Source organism: Lipomyces japonicus (genome assembly GCF_038497905.1).
Source record: "Lipomyces japonicus strain CBS 7319 unplaced genomic scaffold V1514scaffold_10, whole genome shotgun sequence".
Lineage (NCBI taxonomy): Eukaryota > Fungi > Ascomycota > Lipomycetes > Lipomycetales > Lipomycetaceae > Lipomyces > Lipomyces japonicus.
In genome coordinates this window covers 127,603-143,539 of record NW_027117822.1, presented here as the reverse complement: position 1 = coordinate 143,539, position 15,937 = coordinate 127,603, and the positions used below count along the sequence as shown (strand labels likewise).

At 39.9% G+C, this 15,937-nt stretch overlaps 7 protein-coding genes across 7 annotated transcripts; 6 read left to right on the top strand and 1 right to left on the bottom strand.

Annotated features, from left to right (window-relative positions):
* Positions 1 to 105: 105 nt before the first annotated feature.
* On the top strand, positions 106 to 1,302 carry V1514DRAFT_327760 (uncharacterized protein). Its single transcript, XM_066927038.1, has one exon. The coding sequence runs from the start codon at positions 296 to 298 to the stop codon at positions 1,085 to 1,087; it is 792 nt and encodes a 263-aa protein (XP_066784519.1). The 5' UTR covers positions 106 to 295; the 3' UTR covers positions 1,088 to 1,302.
* A 567-nt stretch (positions 1,303 to 1,869) lies between these two features.
* V1514DRAFT_341669 (DNA topoisomerase) lies at positions 1,870 to 6,212 on the top strand (the record flags this gene model as incomplete). The annotated part of the gene is made up of 4 exons (XM_066929067.1): positions 1,870 to 1,938; positions 1,999 to 3,949; positions 4,001 to 4,566; positions 4,644 to 6,212. 4 exons carry the CDS (start codon positions 1,870 to 1,872, stop codon positions 6,210 to 6,212), a joined length of 4,155 nt encoding a protein of 1,384 aa, XP_066784518.1.
* A 1,187-nt stretch (positions 6,213 to 7,399) lies between these two features.
* On the top strand, positions 7,400 to 9,169 carry V1514DRAFT_346748 (fork head domain-containing protein; the record flags this gene model as incomplete). The annotated part of the gene is made up of 2 exons (XM_066929279.1): positions 7,400 to 7,487; positions 7,548 to 9,169. The coding sequence occupies 2 exons, from the start codon at positions 7,400 to 7,402 to the stop codon at positions 9,167 to 9,169; spliced, it is 1,710 nt and encodes a 569-aa protein (XP_066784517.1).
* Positions 9,170 to 9,830: 661 nt separating this feature from the next.
* V1514DRAFT_327746 (putative reticulon-like protein RtnA) lies at positions 9,831 to 11,495 on the top strand. Its single transcript, XM_066927037.1, has 5 exons — positions 9,831 to 9,964; positions 10,251 to 10,415; positions 10,485 to 10,542; positions 10,623 to 10,764; positions 10,825 to 11,495. Exons 1-5 carry the CDS (start codon positions 9,928 to 9,930, stop codon positions 11,218 to 11,220), a joined length of 798 nt encoding a protein of 265 aa, XP_066784516.1. The 5' UTR covers positions 9,831 to 9,927; the 3' UTR covers positions 11,221 to 11,495.
* Positions 11,496 to 11,800: 305 nt separating this feature from the next.
* Positions 11,801 to 13,842, top strand: V1514DRAFT_327743 (ATP-NAD kinase-like domain-containing protein). The gene is made up of 3 exons (XM_066927036.1): positions 11,801 to 12,203; positions 12,262 to 12,301; positions 12,356 to 13,842. Exons 1-3 carry the CDS (start codon positions 12,001 to 12,003, stop codon positions 13,535 to 13,537), a joined length of 1,425 nt encoding a protein of 474 aa, XP_066784515.1. The 5' UTR covers positions 11,801 to 12,000; the 3' UTR covers positions 13,538 to 13,842.
* Positions 13,835 to 14,637, bottom strand: V1514DRAFT_327741 (cytochrome b-c1 complex subunit 8). Its single transcript, XM_066927035.1, has 5 exons — positions 14,582 to 14,637; positions 14,443 to 14,505; positions 14,349 to 14,366; positions 14,083 to 14,242; positions 13,835 to 14,012 (listed from the first exon to the last, which is right to left on the bottom strand). The coding sequence occupies exons 2-5, from the start codon at positions 14,486 to 14,488 to the stop codon at positions 13,955 to 13,957; spliced, it is 282 nt and encodes a 93-aa protein (XP_066784514.1). The 5' UTR covers positions 14,489 to 14,505; positions 14,582 to 14,637; the 3' UTR covers positions 13,835 to 13,954.
* A 120-nt stretch (positions 14,638 to 14,757) lies between these two features.
* Positions 14,758 to 15,936, top strand: V1514DRAFT_327739 (band 7 family-domain-containing protein). The gene is made up of 3 exons (XM_066927034.1): positions 14,758 to 14,899; positions 14,977 to 15,161; positions 15,225 to 15,936. The coding sequence occupies exons 1-3, from the start codon at positions 14,863 to 14,865 to the stop codon at positions 15,864 to 15,866; spliced, it is 864 nt and encodes a 287-aa protein (XP_066784513.1). The 5' UTR covers positions 14,758 to 14,862; the 3' UTR covers positions 15,867 to 15,936.
* The last annotated feature ends 1 nt before the right edge of the window (position 15,937 follows it).

Below are 15,937 nucleotides of genomic sequence, written 5' to 3'. Positions count from 1 at the left end.
CACTAGTCAAGTCACGCGTGGCCGGTTCTGTGGCGGCGGTTCGCTGAAACCCCGGTACAAACCCCGCCGATCCACGGTTCGCGTACTCTTACCCCAAGACGGACATGACAGAAAGGCAATCTGCCTTCGTGCATTGCCTTCCTCCCTTAATTGCTCCACCTCCTTGGTTCAGATACATTAGACTTAAAGTGTTTTGCTCATTTGACGTTCATTAAATTACGGCTCACGACAAAAAGAAGATTTGTATTCTGCTAGGCCAGTCTGACTGACCCTGCCGGATTGTTTATCTCTTATCATGCTCTCTGATATTAACCGTACGCAACCAATTCCGACTGGTGCGCCCGCTTCTTCCTCAAGGCGCAAGTCCTCGTTTACATTTTCGAGCTCGAGCTCGCGGCCGGTGCCATCGAGGTCATTTGCAACATCTGCTGGTTCTAGCATTCCGGTTTCTCCTAATCTTTTCCCGTTCTCACCGCTGACTGGTGGCGTTTCGTTCTCCACAACTCGTCGCAACTCCGCATTCCCTCCAAGCGACGATATTCATGACCCAGCGAGCGCCAACAGTTCAAATGTCAAAATTCTTCGAGACCGCAGAAGACGAGGATCTAGCGTGATTACTACAACTATCTTATCGCCCTATGATGGCGATTTAATGTTTTCTTCCTCCCTGGATGAATACGAGCTGCGCATGAATGAAGACGATGAAATGGACGATGAAATGGAAGCCGACATGGATGTCGATGAAATTGATCTTAATTATCATAGCGATACTGATGAAGAAGATTGGCAGTCGGCAGGAGTGGAGTCTCTTCGGCGCGGTGATGCTTTCCACAAGATGCATACGAACCCTACTCAAAGCGTTAGTAGCTCGACTGATTCATCTAGAGCGTCAGTGTCTTCAACTGGCACTGCAGATACTAAGTTCACGTCTTACGGTCAAAGTTTCTCTGATCATAAGCTTAGCATTTCGTCTGCAGCAGCTTTTGGCTCAACTAACGCGAAAGGCTTCAAAGAGCGAATGGAAAATGATAGACAAGACCGTGAGGCAGAAGCTGTCCAAGCTTTAGTTCAATTAAGATCATTGTAAATATCAGGTGTTTATAAGGATTATGGAGTTTTTTTTATGCTATACATCTGTTTCAGTTTAATTTTTTTTTTTTTTTTTTTTTTGGTCATATTTTCGGGAGTGAGTCTAGGATTTTTATTTTATCAATTGTTTCGTACCGTGATTTAATTGCAATTGTACAATATTAAGCATATACATTATTATTTTGTCAACAAATCTCATTAATTTATTAATTAGTAGACCCAGTTCAGTAGAACGTAACTACCATGTTTAAAACGAGTCATGAACAGCGTAGACGGTTATCGGTGTTTAATGGATTTTGAGTTACCCTGTTCACATCTTGAGCATCAAGCCTGAAATTAGCTTTCAATGATCGAATTTTTTTTTTTTCTTATGTGCATACTTACACCTCAGCAGAACCGATCAGTCCTCTCAACAAATAATAGCAATAATTTTTTTACTCACTAAATAAAAGAAAAAATTTTAAATTCCTCTTACAAGAATTTGCTCTTGTGAGTATTGCTGGCGGCCAAAGTGGCAATATATTGTATTGCTAAGTTCTATACGCATAAACATTATACGCGTTTATGCCGTATTCGGTTCTCCGATTTGGTGCTCCATTGTTTACAGGTCGCCTTCAAGTCCAAAGTAAACAAGTCGTGTACGCGTTCCAACTAGTTCGTTTTAAACTTCTTCAGCATCGCTCGTTACAAAAAAATTCACTTTTGTTGATCGATTCGGCTCGATTAAGTTTTAGTAAATCTTTTACTTTAAACAAATCGAATACTGAGTCATCTGCTGCTATGGCGAAGAGCACGGTTGATCTCTCAGAGGATGAATATTCAGATCCATTTTCGCCTGATCTCGTCGAGGTATGTGATTGCCTAGACTAACAGGTTAAAATTGATTCAATAGTTAATTTTGTGTTTTAGAGCAAAAAGGCTGCCCCTCCTCGTCGGGCAGCATCAGTGGCTTCTAGGAAGCGCCTGTTTGATTCGTCGTCTGATATAGACGTTTATCAGCATGATAATGATGACGATGATGATTTTGAAGCGAGCTCTCCACCTAAGAAGGTGGCCAAGACATCGACTGGACCGAAAAAGGTTGCACCTGTCAAAAAAGCACCTGCAAAGAAGGCTGGGTCGGACAAGCCCGCAGCTGCTACTAAAAAAGTGCAAAGTACTATTGGTAAAAAACCAGCTCAAAAAAAAGCAGCTGAGCCGTTTTCGAATAGAGAAAATGATTTAAGTCTTTTTTCTTCTCCTATTGCTGGCCATATCGATAGAGCAGATTCTGATTTTGTGTTTAAATCATCGTCTCCTGTTCCTTCTGTGACGAAGCCCACAGAAGCAAAATCTTCCAGCTTGTCAAAACCAGTTTCTGACGACTTGGCTTTATCTTCGCCACTTGTTGGTCAAAAACAATTACCTGCGGCTGCTAAAAATAAGACTAGCTCGGAAACTTACCAAAAACTCACTCAGCTTCAACATATTCTTAAGCGTCCTGATACCTACATCGGCTCTGTTGAATACGAGTCACGTCAGATGTGGACTTTTGATAAGGTATCAAACAGCATGGTTTACAAACCTGTCAGATTTGTTCCTGGATTGTATAAGATATTTGATGAAATCTTGGTTAACGCAGCTGACAACAAGATTCGTGACCCCAATATGGACACTTTAAAAGTTACTATTGATAAAGAGGCTAATCAAGTAACTATTTTCAACAATGGCCGTGGAATTCCTATTGAAATGCATGAAAAAGAAAACATGTATATTCCTGAACTTATTTTCGGCAATTTATTAACATCCAGTAATTACGACGATGATGAAAAGAAGGTTACTGGTGGTAGAAATGGTTATGGTGCCAAGCTCTGTAACATTTTTTCTACGGAGTTTATATTAGAGACTGCAGATAAAAATAGCAAAAAAAAATATAAACAAGTTTGGTCAAATAATATGGGAAAAGTTGAAAAGCCAAAAATTACTGCAAATTCAAAAGGCGAAGAGTACACCAAAATTTCGTTTAAACCAGATCTTACACTTTTCAATATGACTGAAATGGATGCCGATTTGATTGGTATTATGATGCGTCGTGTTTACGATTTAGCAGGATCGGTCTCTAACGTGAAACTTTTTCTTGATGGCGAGCGTTTGAAAGTTCGCAATTTTAAGCAATATATTGAAATGTATGTCAAGGCACTTGCTGCGCAAAGTGAACCTGTATCATTGGATTCTATCAAGGATGAAGATGAAGAAGATAAAAAGGATATCAAGACTGAAGTTTCTGGTCCTAAACCTATCATTGTTCATGAAATTGTTAACGATCGCTGGGAGATTGGTTTTGCAGTGTCAGATGGTTCTTTTAATCAGGTTTCATTTGTCAACTCCATTGCCACGACAGCAGGAGGTACTCATGTCAATTACATCTGCGACCAAATAGTCAACAAACTCTCTGAAACCGCCAAGAAGAAAAATAAGGGTGCTAATGTGAAGCCAATGCAAATTAAAAATAATATATTTTTGTTTGTGAATTGTCTTATTGAGAATCCAGCGTTTACTTCACAGACAAAAGAACAACTCACAACTAGAGCGTCGGCGTTTGGTTCCAAATGTCAACTAACGGATGATTTTTTCAAGAAAATTTTAAAAACTGGAATTCTAGAAAGTCTTCTTGATATTGCGACTGCAAATGCAGACAAAGAATTAAGAAAAACCGATGGCTCAAAGCGCAACAGAATTACTGGTCTCGTAAAGCTTGACGATGCTAACCTTGCTGGGACTAAAGAGGGTTATAAGTGCACGCTTATCTTGACTGAAGGTGATTCTGCTAAAGCGTTAGCGGTAGCGGGACTTAGTGTTGTCGGTCGTGATTACTATGGCGGTAGGTAGCCTTGTGTTATGTAAAAAGTATGCAAACTAATTTTTTTTTTAGTTTTCCCACTTCGAGGAAAGTTGCTTAATGTGCGAGAGGCGTCGCATGATCAAATCATGAAGAATGCTGAAATTCAGGCCATCAAGCAGATTATGGGCCTTCAACACAAAAAGCATTACACTTCAACAAAGGACCTTCGTTATGGTCATTTAATGATTTTCACTGATCAAGATCATGATGGCTCTCATATCAAAGGCCTTTTGATCAATTTCATTGAATCGACATTTCCTGGTTTGTTAGATATCCCTGGATTTTTAGTTGAATTTATTACACCTATTGTTAAAGTCACTATTACGAAGGGTAAACAAAAAACTGTTATTCCTTTTTATACGATGCCGGAATTTGAATATTGGAAAGAAACAGAAGGAGCTACATGCTCGTGGAAGCATAAGTATTACAAGGGTTTAGGTACATCTTCTACGGTGGAGGGTCGTGAATACTTTCAGCAGCTAGACAAACATCTGAAACACTTTCATTCTTTGCAGGACGGAGACAAGGAGCTAATTGATTTGGCATTTTCTAAAAAAAAAGCTGATGATCGTAAAGAATGGCTGCGGTTGTTCAAGGTATGATAAATTAAAAAAAAAAAAAAAAAAACTTTATATAATATGCGGTCAGTGTTTATGCTAACTTTCTTGTGCAGCCTGGTACTCACTTAGATCCTACAATTGAGAAAGTTAGTATTTCAGATTTTATTAACAAGGAGTTAATTTTGTTTTCCATGGCCGATAATATTCGGTCAATTCCTTCTGTTCTTGATGGTCTTAAGCCAGGTCAGCGAAAGGTTTTATATAGTTGTTTCAAAAGGAACTTGAGATCGGAAATTAGAGTTGCTCAGTTAGCTGGATACGTGTCTGAACAATCAGCTTATCATCATGGTGAACAATCTTTGGTTCAGACAATTGTCAGTATGGCTCAAGACTATGTTGGATCAAATAATATCAACTTATTGCTTCCGAATGGTTGTTTTGGAACACGAGCAGCTGGAGGAAAAGATGCCTCGGCACCTAGGTATATTTTTACGGAGCTGACACCTCTTACTCGCAAAATATTTCATGTGGATGATGAGCCAGTTTTGAATTATTTGACTGATGACGACAAAAGTATCGAGCCGGAGTGGTATTTACCTATCATTCCGATGATTCTTGTCAATGGTGCTGATGGTATTGGTACCGGCTGGAGTACTTCCATTCCTAACTACAATCCCATGGATATTGTTCAAAATATTCGCCGATTGATGGATGGCCAAGACTTTGTATCAATGGACCCTTGGTACAGAAATTGGCATGGCACGATTGAAAGACTGGCTTCAGATAGATATAAGGTGTCTGGAACCATTAATCAGGTTGATGCGTCAACGCTTGAGATTACCGAGCTTCCTATTCGTCAATGGACTTCAACCATGAAAGAGTTTTTGCTTGCTGGTATGAGTGGGACGGATAAAGTTCGACCATGGATCAGAGATATGACTGAACAGCATGCAATGGATATTAAATTTGTGGTTAAACTTAATGAGGAAGAAATGCAGAAAGCTCTTGATGAAGGTCTGCTCAACAAATTTAAACTTACCAGTACAATTTCGATGAACAATATGGTCGCGTTTGATGCACTTGGTAGAATTAAAAAATATGAAGGAGTTGAAGATATTTTGAAAGATTTTTATTATATTCGCCTGGAATATTATCAAAAACGCAAGGATCACTTGGCTGGGTTACTTACACGTGAGCTTGAAAAACTTTCGGCTCAAGCGCAGTTTGTGAAGCTGATTATCGATAAAAAACTTGTGATCTCCAACAGGAAAAGGTTGGATCTTGTTCAAGAGCTGCAAAAATTAAAATTTCCTCCTATTAGTAAGACAAAGAAGTTGGGTCTCGTTAATGATGACGAGCCGCTTCCGTCTGAAGATAATGACAATGAGGATAATCTTAATGATGACGTTGCCATTTCTTCTTACGACTACCTTGTTGGAATGCCAATCTGGTCGCTTACTAGAGAACGGTACGAAAAACTTCTTCGTGACCGTGATCACAAGGAGAACGAATTAAATGAAATTTTAAAGAAAAGCGCAAAGGATCTTTGGCAGCATGATTTAGATGAATTTGAGAAAGGATGGGTTCAATTTTTAGAACAAGATGAGATCAATCGCAATAGTACTATTGCCATGAAGCCGGAAGCTGGAAGAAAGAAGCAAAGAAAGCTGAAGAAGAAGTAGACGTTTGTGATAGTAACTATTTTATTTTTATTTTTATTTTTTTGCTAAATTTGTATATCTCGATATATATATTTACATTATTTAGAGAAAACTTAAAATGCGCAATCCGTAATTGAATCAGCACTTACTAATCAGAATGTTGTGACGATCGACCGTACATCCTGATGCCTTGCTACAGAACATGAGATCAAAATTAACCTACATTTTTTTTTAAAATAAAAAACTCTACATCCGACGATGTTTAAACAAAAGACCATGCGTTAAATGATGTATTTGCTGTGTTGACAATATACACGCAGAGATTGTGCACTTCGCGTAATTAATTAATTAAGCTTGCGTGAGGTTTGAAGCGCAGTGCAATAAATTTCATTAATCCACATTTTAGCGTGAAAACGCTCTTTCCTTGTTCGATAGCAACCAAACTCAGGTGCCAAAGGTATGTATAGATCTTTTTATTTTTTGTTTCAGAATATGTGCAGTTATTATTCAAAGATTTCAGAACTTTTAAGATAGAATCATTGTTATGGTTTTTTTTTATTGTTTGTTATAGTGCTTTTTTTTTTTTTTTTTTTTCCAATCGGCGTCACGGACATTAGCAAAAACTTCACCAAAGTATCGGACAACTGCAAGACTGTTTAAAAACAAAGGTTTATTTTTTTTTTTGGTTTTATTTATTTTTTTTTATTTTCGCAGCATGATTTTTTGGGATTTATTTTTGGTATGATCTTGGTGTTTGTTTTTGTTTTGATTGTCTGTTTACGTGTTGGACTGTTTGTTTACTTCATCCCGCGATAGCCCGTGTTGATGCAATCTATAGCAACTTCAACCCGTCTCGGTTTTTATAACATGCCTATTACATACATGCATCTATTTAAATTGATAGTTGCTAATTTTATTTTATTTTGTTTTATTTTTTTTTTAGATTTTTTATTTTTTTTTTAGATTATGTCGTCACCATTAAAACGATCGAGACGGGCAAACCAAGAGGACTCAAGTGTCACTCAGGTGCAGGACTCACCTTCAGGCAAGAGATCCGCCAAAAAACGAAAAGTGAGTATTTTTAATGAAATGTCTGACATGGATTGAAATATTTATTAATTTATAAACAAAAGGTTTACGATGAAGATCTTGCGATTCCAGATAGTTTAGTGCCAGATAGTCTTAACACGATCATATCAAGGCTTGCCATGCCACGTCACAGAGTACAAGTTGCGGTTGATTACGCGAATGATAAAAATTCAAATACTGAGGTTCAAGCTTATGCCAAATTAGCAGGTAAGTTGGAAAATTCATTGTGGCGGTCCTTTTTTTTTTTTTGCTAAATTGGCGTTACAGGTTCGACATGGACGTATTATGTTCGAGAACTCAAAGTCACGATTGGAAGATATTCTGAACCATTACCTGGAATGGACGAGCAACCTGAACCTGTTGATATTGATCTCGGGCCTGCCAAGGTTGTCAGTCGAAAGCATGCGGTCGTGCGGTATGACCTGAATAGTCGATCATGGGTAATCTCCATTGCAGGACGGAATGGAGTCAAAATTGATGGCAAGTTATTTAAAGATGGAAATACGGTCACGATTAATAGTGGGAATATTCTTGATATCGGCGGTGTGCAAATGATGTTCGTTTTGCCAGATCAAGTTCCAGAATTAGAGAATAACAATGAAACAGACGGCGAGTATGAAGAACAAATACATGCGGTTCAGAATCAATCGTCTGCATATTCGAAAGGTTTATCGGTTTCTGGAAAATCTCAAGTACGGTGGGTTTCGTCACCGAATGCTCAATACTATCATGATCTTAGCTTGGACGAAGCAAAAGACATCAAGCCGCCATATAGTTATGCCACCATGATATCACAGGCTATATTATCTAGTGAAGAGGAAAAACTTACGCTTTCAGCGATTTATAGTTGGATTTCAGATCATTATTCGTTTTATCGGCATGCTAAATCGGGCTGGCAAAACTCGATTCGGCACAACCTGTCTCTTAACAAGGCGTTCCAGAAAGTTCCACGAGCGAGTGATCAACCAGGTAAAGGTATGAAGTGGCAGATAAATCCAGATTATAAGGATGAATACGTTCGAAAGCTGGCGGAGAAGGAACTATCTTGGAAGCGAGGAACTTCGCTTTCGTTTCAAGCCAACGCAAATTCAAATTCAGATGTAGTGTCATCATCTCATGAGACACCTCAAAGACGAACTACAGGTAAAGCCAATATTCCATTCAATTCTTCTACGACTTCAATCCTACCCCCTTCAAATCTAGCCGCTGGTGAGCAACGATATAAAACCTTCGTAACGGATGACGCTGAAGATGACGATAATGGCATCTCGTCAAGATTAGCAAACAAAACTTCGTTTCAAGCTTCAGGAAACGTCACGCCATCACCTAATAGGAAGAACGTAAACAATTTGTTGTCATACACGCCTGAAAAGCTTGCGAATACCAGTAATGTTATTGCAGCAGCTACAGAAATTGAAAACGTTCATAATGAAGGACCCACGCTTACTGCTCGGGGAAGCCCGATATCGATTGGCTTACGAGGAATATCAACGAAGACGCCGATCGTGAATCGGCACACCGAAAACCTTATTCTGGCGCCGCCGTCATCAGCACAACAGCAGCAACTACCATCGTCATACATGCCTAATAGTTCACCAGCCCCGTTTTGGAGGTATATGCAACTCTCGTCAACACCAGCAAAACCGGGTGACTTTTCGCCGAGCAAATTTTCGAGCCCGTCAGCAACGCATGAACAAAATGGTGAAAGTCAACCTACGCCGTCACATTTTAACCCTCATGGTACTGAAAGGCAGGTATCACCGAGTCGAAGTGATGCCATCTTTGATGCCGTGAACGCTGCAGCGGCTAATGCAATTCCAACAGCAGCTGAAGATTTAGGCGATTTGCAGGGGGTGGATTTAGCAAGGCAGGTCTTTTCAAATGCCTGAATCAATTCAAGTTTTCTAATGCTAACCATAATTTTTAAAATCTTTTTTTTTGGGTTTTTTTTTTTTTTTTTTTTTTTACAGGGGCTTTAAGCATATAGGTAAATGGAGAGGTGGTGGTCATCCTAGCGAAACCGTCGAATCTTCGTGACGACAGAATTAACGTTGATGCACACAGTAACTGGATTGAGAATTATTTGCGATATCAACTTGGTAGTATACCGACTGGAACGACAATATTAGCGATAAATTTTGTTTTTTAAACAATCAAGTACAAACGTTTGCGATTACCAGCAATTTTTTTTTTTTCAGTTATTTTTAATTCATTTTGATTTATGTTGGCGCTCTTGTGGAGAAAAAAGTGTACATTCAAGTTGGTCACTGGTAATTTTATTATTTTTTTTATTATTTCGCTTTTGAAGAGAATTTCGGCAAGTTTGAAAATCTCTGGTTTAGTATTTTGTATCATACAGATTCATTGCAGAAGGACGGATTATGGTCTTTCTCACTTTCTTTTTGTACATGATGTTGTTTTTAAACGACATGGAAGATGTAAGAGCTGATAATGTAAAATATTGTTGATTAGGCGCAAATGACGTAACCCTTGAGCTTTTCGCGATCAGTGCGGCTTTTTGCCGAATCCGAACACTTCCACCAGAACGTTCTCAGCCAGAAATAATATATAAGTGAAGAATTTTATAATCAATCGTCTGGCATATACTCATAAGCTTATATTTACTTGAGAATTTTGAAGCATAATCATGTCAGACATTGTTAATACTCCTAAGGCCGTGCCTTGTAAGTGGTAAGTTAGCGTATAGTTTTTTTTTTTGTTTTTCTTTTGGCACCCGTTGTTACGCTCACGAGACCACGCTTTTTGTTTTGTTTGGCTCGTTTGAGTGCAATTGATTAATATCGATAGTTGTAATTTGAAATTGATGGTTTAGCTAACATTTCTGGGGTTTAGATTGATTGATTGATTGATTGATTGATTTTGATGATGTGGTTATGCCAAAAAGGATTTGAATAGATCATGGCAGCAGTCATTGCAATTCGTAAATGTGTATTAATTGAACATTTATAGCACCTCAATTTAACAAGTACAAGACTTATTTTGCCAACTTGTTGACCTGGAAAAATCCGATTTACACCGGCAGCGTTTTTGCCGGATCAATCGTCGCGTTGGTTTTGGTAAAATATGTTGATGTGCTTAAACTTGTTCTTAATGCTGCATATCTTGCGTTTGGAAGTATGTTTTTTTTTTTTTTTTTTTTTTTTTTCTAAAGATGATTATTTTCGAAACTAAACGGGGGAATAGCCGGTGTTCTCATTGAACTGTCTGGAAGGTCTATCAAGCGCAGTCCAGGTTTTGTCAGGTAAGCAATCTTATGATTTTTTTTTGTAAAATGAGGGCAGGAGTTTGCAGATTGACAATTTAATTTGGTTTTTATTTTAGCTCATTTATTGGTGGAAAATATTTTACGCTCTCCAAGGATTCTGTTGATCCGTTGATTGCCGAGGGTCTTACATTGCTCAACTTTGTTCTTGTTGAAATTCAAAGAATCGCATTCGTGGAGAACGTTCCGTTAACGATTTCTGTACGTTTTGTTTGACTTACATTACTGATTAAGCATGAGCATCATGTTAATGTTTTACAGGCATTCATTATCTCGTACTTCACTTACTTCCTTGTCCGTTATATTTCATTATGGACCCTGGTTTCTGCTGCCATTATTTTTGCGTTTTCTTTGCCCCCACTTTACCTTCAATTTCAAACTGAGATTGATGCTCAGGTGGCCAAGGTGGAAAAAATTGTTGAAGAACAGGCCAAGGTTGCTCAAACCAAGGCTGATCAGTACTTAGGACAGGCAACAAAAGTGGCAAGACAATACGTTAACGATGCGCTTGAAAAAGTTGGATACCAGACTGCTCATCCGGTTACGACCAAGCAAAGCCCGGTCGAAGTTGCCACGCCTGTTGCTGCGGAAACGGTTATTCCTGATCCAGTGGTTGAGAAACTTGAGACTGCTCAGGCTGCTGCGGTTGCGGAATGATTTTTTTTTAGCAATGACGGCAGAAAAAAAAAAAAGAGGTTGCGATGATTATGGACATAATTTCTCTTTTTGAATATATCTGATACGATCATATGTATGAAATTTTAAATAACCGTGCGAGAATTTATTATTATTACTATTACTATTACTATTATTATTGTTTTTATTTGATGTTCTAGTGATAGTTTGCCATGCAATAATGACATTAAATTTTGTTTGCTCATGAAAGATCTTGCACGTTTAATTAGACTTTACATGAGTTGGCAACTCCGAAAGCTAGCGCACTGTGCCATAAAAACTTATTATTGCTATGCATTTATGCATGACCGGTATCGTTGAATTTGACGTTTATAATCAAATGACAGCAACAACGTAGTTGAAAGCCCTGCCAGATTGTGTTGTTTTGGCAACCACGGCTTATCGTAAATTTAATTGAATGTTTATAATTAACTAATACACAATATTGTTTACTTCATCTGCGGTTAGCTCTAGAATTTTTATTTGTATAGAGTTCCGAAGAAGGCCATCGCGTCCCCGAGGAAAACGGGGCGGCCGAGATCTTTCCTTTTCCAGTCCAAGACGATTTGGTTTGATAACCAGTTGATATAATAATAATAGTCAACATAATATGCCGTATTCAGTTTTCTAACCCAAGGAGAAAGGACCTTGCATGTTTAGATAACTATACCAATTTTAGAGATTTCTCTTTTTCTTTTTTTAATTTCTCTTTTTTTCAATTTTTCCTGTAGAGTTTAGCCTACAAAAGTTCAGCAAACAAGCATGATGAGAACGACAGCACTAGGTTTTCCTGGATCTGAATCACCAATCACGAACGATCAACTTTCAAGATCGATGGAAATGATTCGGGAAAGTTTTCGAACTCCGTGTTTTGTTCATCGCGAATTAGATGACGCGGTTGACGTTGCCACGGTATTGAAAGAGATTCCGTCCGAGAGTTTTTCACATATATCCCATTCCAGCTTGTAAGTAAGGTTCAAATGGCAGAATCATTCATGAATATTGATTGATTTTGAAAATTAGAGTCCAGACCGCGACTGGAGTTCGGGAACTTGCCAAACGGGTACGTTGAACTTTGATCAAGTTTTTTATGTCAACATGCTGATGATTGCAAAAGATCGGTCAAGCCCGGATTAAAATAAACGTTCGATCAGTTTTAATTGTTACCAAGGCTCGAGATAATAGTTTAATAAGCCTGACCAGGCAGCTTGCCAGATGGCTAATATCGACCCGAGCCGTGAACGTGTACGTTGATGCAAAGTTGCGCATGTCCAAACGATTCGATGCCGACGGATTAATTGAGGAACACGAACGGTTTGAATATTGCTTGCGATATTGGACTCCGGAACTTACGAATTCGATGCCGGACCTGTTTGACTTGGTGTTAACGCTAGGTGGCGACGGCACCGTGCTTTACACGTCGTGGCTGTTTCAAAAGGTCGTGCCGCCGATATTGGCGTTCAGTTTGGGCTCGCTCGGGTTTTTAACAAATTTTAAGTTTCAAGAATACGAGCAACATCTTGACAAGGTATTCGACACCGGCATCAAGGTCAACCTTCGCATGCGGTTTACGTGCACGGTTTTCAAGGACGGTCATCAAACCGAAGTTCATGAAGTTATTAACGAGATTGTTATCGACCGTGGGCCGAGCCCATGGATATCAATGCTCGAATTATACGGCGACAATCATTTGCTGACCGTGGTTCAAGCTGACGGGCTCATATTATCTACGCCGACCGGGTCAACCGCGTACTCGCTCTCCGCCGGCGGCTCGCTCGTGCATCCGGAGATCCCGGCCATATCTGTGACGCCGATATGCCCGCACACGTTGTCTTTTCGGCCAATGTTGTTGCCAGATTCCATGTTGCTAAAAGTGAGCGTCCCACGCGGCGCCCGAAACACTGCCTGGGCATCGTTTGATGGCCGGCACCGGGTCGAGCTCAAATCCGGAGATTACGTCACGGTCACGGCATCGCAGTACCCTTTTCCGACCGTGACGTCGTCACCGATGGATTATATCGAGAGCGTGAGCCGGACCTTGCGATGGAACGTGCGCGAGCAACAAAAACCGTTTAAGGACTTGCTTGGCATTCCGCATGCGAACGCCGGCCCGTCGACCCCGGACGGAGAACCTGATGATGAGGATTGGGATATTGATGACACTGGAGTGTTTAGTTCGAGTTCGTCGAGCACAATGTTGAGCAGCTTTGGCAGCGCGCCTCAGTCGGTGGTTACGACGGTGCCGTCAAGTCCTCTTCATCGAGAATTTTCGTTCATGAGTTTACAAAATAAGTCATGATTTTTTTTTTTTTTTCCCTTTTTTTTTAAAAAAAAAAGGCTTGTCGCGTCGCGTTTAACTTGTCATACTCGGGGTTTTATTTGGGGGTAAATTTGTTGGTGTTTTGGAGATCTGTCGTGTTTCATAATTTCAGCAAATGTCGTACTGAAGTAACATTTTTTTTTACTTCATAAAAAAAAAACGGCGTTTGAGTATATATATAAATTTGTATATGAGTTTAATAAAGGAGCGGAAAATTTTTTTTGGCTTCTTTTAATGATACATGATGCATGTAAATAAACATAGAATGAATAACTATACGGAATAATCATTTTTATTTTTTTATTTTAGGAAATTTGTTGTTAATCAAATGTTGGTTGTAAATTAAATTGGTTATACTATATATCAACACCAATTGTTCATTGTCTGTCAATCGGTTTACGCGGTCAAGGCAGCGAGCTCATGACGGCCAGCCTTGGAGTACAGGTATTCGTTTCTAAATAAAATAACCCACATTAGATATTTATTTATTTTTTTTTTTTGTGTTTGTAGTAGTGATTAATTACCTCTCCTTAGCGCTGGTGATGATGTAGCCGAAAATCGCGGCGGGCACAATCACGTAAAAGGCTTGAGATGACACTCGTCGGGCGGTATTGAAAAAAGCAGCATGAAGCGCACCGGCGAATGGCTTTTGAGCATATGGTGAAAGTGAATAAGTGACGATACCTGATTTAAAACTCCGTCTAAGGTTAGCAATTGCTTGATGCTAAATTTTTCGCACAGAAAATCATGATTGCACCTGAAATCACCGTCAATCAAAAAAAAACCGTACCTCTTTGCTTGGGTCCACCTGTTGTCACAAAAAAGAAATATTAAATCAGTAATTGCTTGTTGAATTCGTTCTTTGAGTCAAGGTTAATTCGTACCCAAATCACCCCACCATCCAATGTATCCGTGATGTTCTCCGCCCATTTTGATTGTTGAAAGAACTTTTTTTTTTGCAAAAAGAGTTAGTCCGCTAGTACAATTGAATGTTATAAAATTCTCCAAGTTGCAGCACTTTACAATTTATAAAAAAAAACAAAAAAAACCGAAATTTAAAAAATGCACGGTGAAATGTGTTAAAACAAATTTGTTGTTTTCCCGACTTTCACTTTAGTTTTCGGTGCGGTTTCATTGGGCAGGGCCCATTTGCCGCGGTTGCTGACCCCAATTCTGCAGAGGGTGACACGGGCTGGCAAGTGTGAGTGAGAAAGTAATCATCAATTTCGTCGCTCACACCCCACCCCCGAAAGCTTCGTTCAAGTCTTTAATCAAAACGAGTTCATTTTAATAGTCTGTTTATAATGGCGGCATCAGCTAGAATTCTTAACTGGGTATATCGTACGTGTGAATTTTTTGAATCGAACGTTATGACATGAAATGAAAAAAATACTAACCCCGGTAATTTTCTAAACCAGGCCTGGCGATTCCGGTTGCGATTGGAGTTTCGGTTGGTGAATCAGCCATTTATGATGTCAAGGGTGGCACGCGGGCCGTGATTTTTGATCGATTGTCGGGTGTCAAGCAGACCGTGATCAGCGAGGGCACGCATTTCCTGTTTCCCTGGTTGCAGAAAGCGGTGATTATGGATGTCAGAACTACGGTGGGTCGCAAAATGAAATTTTTGCATGAAATTCTTTTTTTTTTTACTGATTTTAAACAACAGCCCAGAAACATCTCGACCACGACCGGTAGCAAGGACTTGCAGATGGTTTCGTTGACTCTTCGAGTCTTGCACCGCCCGGACGTGACGTTCCTGCCTCAAATCTATCAAAACCTGGGTCTTGATTATGACGAGCGAGTGTTACCTTCGATCGGTAACGAAGTGTTGAAAGCCATCGTGGCCCAGTTCGACGCTGCCGAGCTCATCACGCAGCGAGAGATTGTCAGCGCCAGGATCAGGGACGACTTGGTCAAGCGCGCGAGCGAGTTCCACATTGCGCTCGAGGACGTGTCCATCACGCACATGACGTTCGGCAAGGAATTCACCAAGGCGGTGGAAGAAAAACAGATTGCGCAACAAGATGCCGAACGGGCCAGGTATATTGTCGAAAAGGCGGAGCAAGAACGTCAGGCATCGGTCATTCGAGCCGAAGGTGAGGCCGAAGCTGCCGAAACAATCTCAAAGGCACTTGAAAAAGCTGGTGATGGATTGTTACTCATTAGAAGAATTGAAGCTTCCAAGGACATTGCCGGCACGCTCGCTGCTTCGCCAAATGTTACGTACCTGCCCAAGAGTGGTAGCAGCGGCGGCGACACGTCCGGAAGTTCGGGATCCAACAACTTGCTGCTTAACCTTGGAAGGTAAATTTGTTTGTAACCCCTCCGTTTCTGTATATAGGCTTTCCTTTTTTTATAATGCACAGACATGTTTTACGC

Coding starts and splice junctions, on each gene's coding strand:
- V1514DRAFT_327741 (XM_066927035.1), bottom strand. CDS start 14,488: ATGGGCGGAGAACATCACGGATACATTGGATGGTGGGGTGATTTGG. Junction 14,013..14,082: donor ATCACCAGCGCTAAGGAGAG/GTAATTAATCAC, acceptor TATTTTATTTAG/AAACGAATACCTGTACTCCA.
- V1514DRAFT_327743 (XM_066927036.1), top strand. CDS start 12,001: ATGATGAGAACGACAGCACTAGGTTTTCCTGGATCTGAATCACCAATC. Junction 12,204..12,261: donor CATATATCCCATTCCAGCTT/GTAAGTAAGGTT, acceptor TTTGAAAATTAG/AGTCCAGACCGCGACTGGAG. Junction 12,302..12,355: donor TTCGGGAACTTGCCAAACGG/GTACGTTGAACT, acceptor TGATTGCAAAAG/ATCGGTCAAGCCCGGATTAA.
- V1514DRAFT_327760 (XM_066927038.1), top strand. CDS start 296: ATGCTCTCTGATATTAACCGTACGCAACCAATTCCGACTGGTGCGCCC.
- V1514DRAFT_327739 (XM_066927034.1), top strand. CDS start 14,863: ATGGCGGCATCAGCTAGAATTCTTAACTGGGTATATC. Junction 14,900..14,976: donor AATTCTTAACTGGGTATATC/GTACGTGTGAAT, acceptor TTTCTAAACCAG/GCCTGGCGATTCCGGTTGCG. Junction 15,162..15,224: donor TTATGGATGTCAGAACTACG/GTGGGTCGCAAA, acceptor TTTAAACAACAG/CCCAGAAACATCTCGACCAC.
- V1514DRAFT_327746 (XM_066927037.1), top strand. CDS start 9,928: ATGTCAGACATTGTTAATACTCCTAAGGCCGTGCCTT. Junction 10,416..10,484: donor TGCATATCTTGCGTTTGGAA/GTATGTTTTTTT, acceptor ACGGGGGAATAG/CCGGTGTTCTCATTGAACTG. Junction 10,765..10,824: donor ACGTTCCGTTAACGATTTCT/GTACGTTTTGTT, acceptor AATGTTTTACAG/GCATTCATTATCTCGTACTT.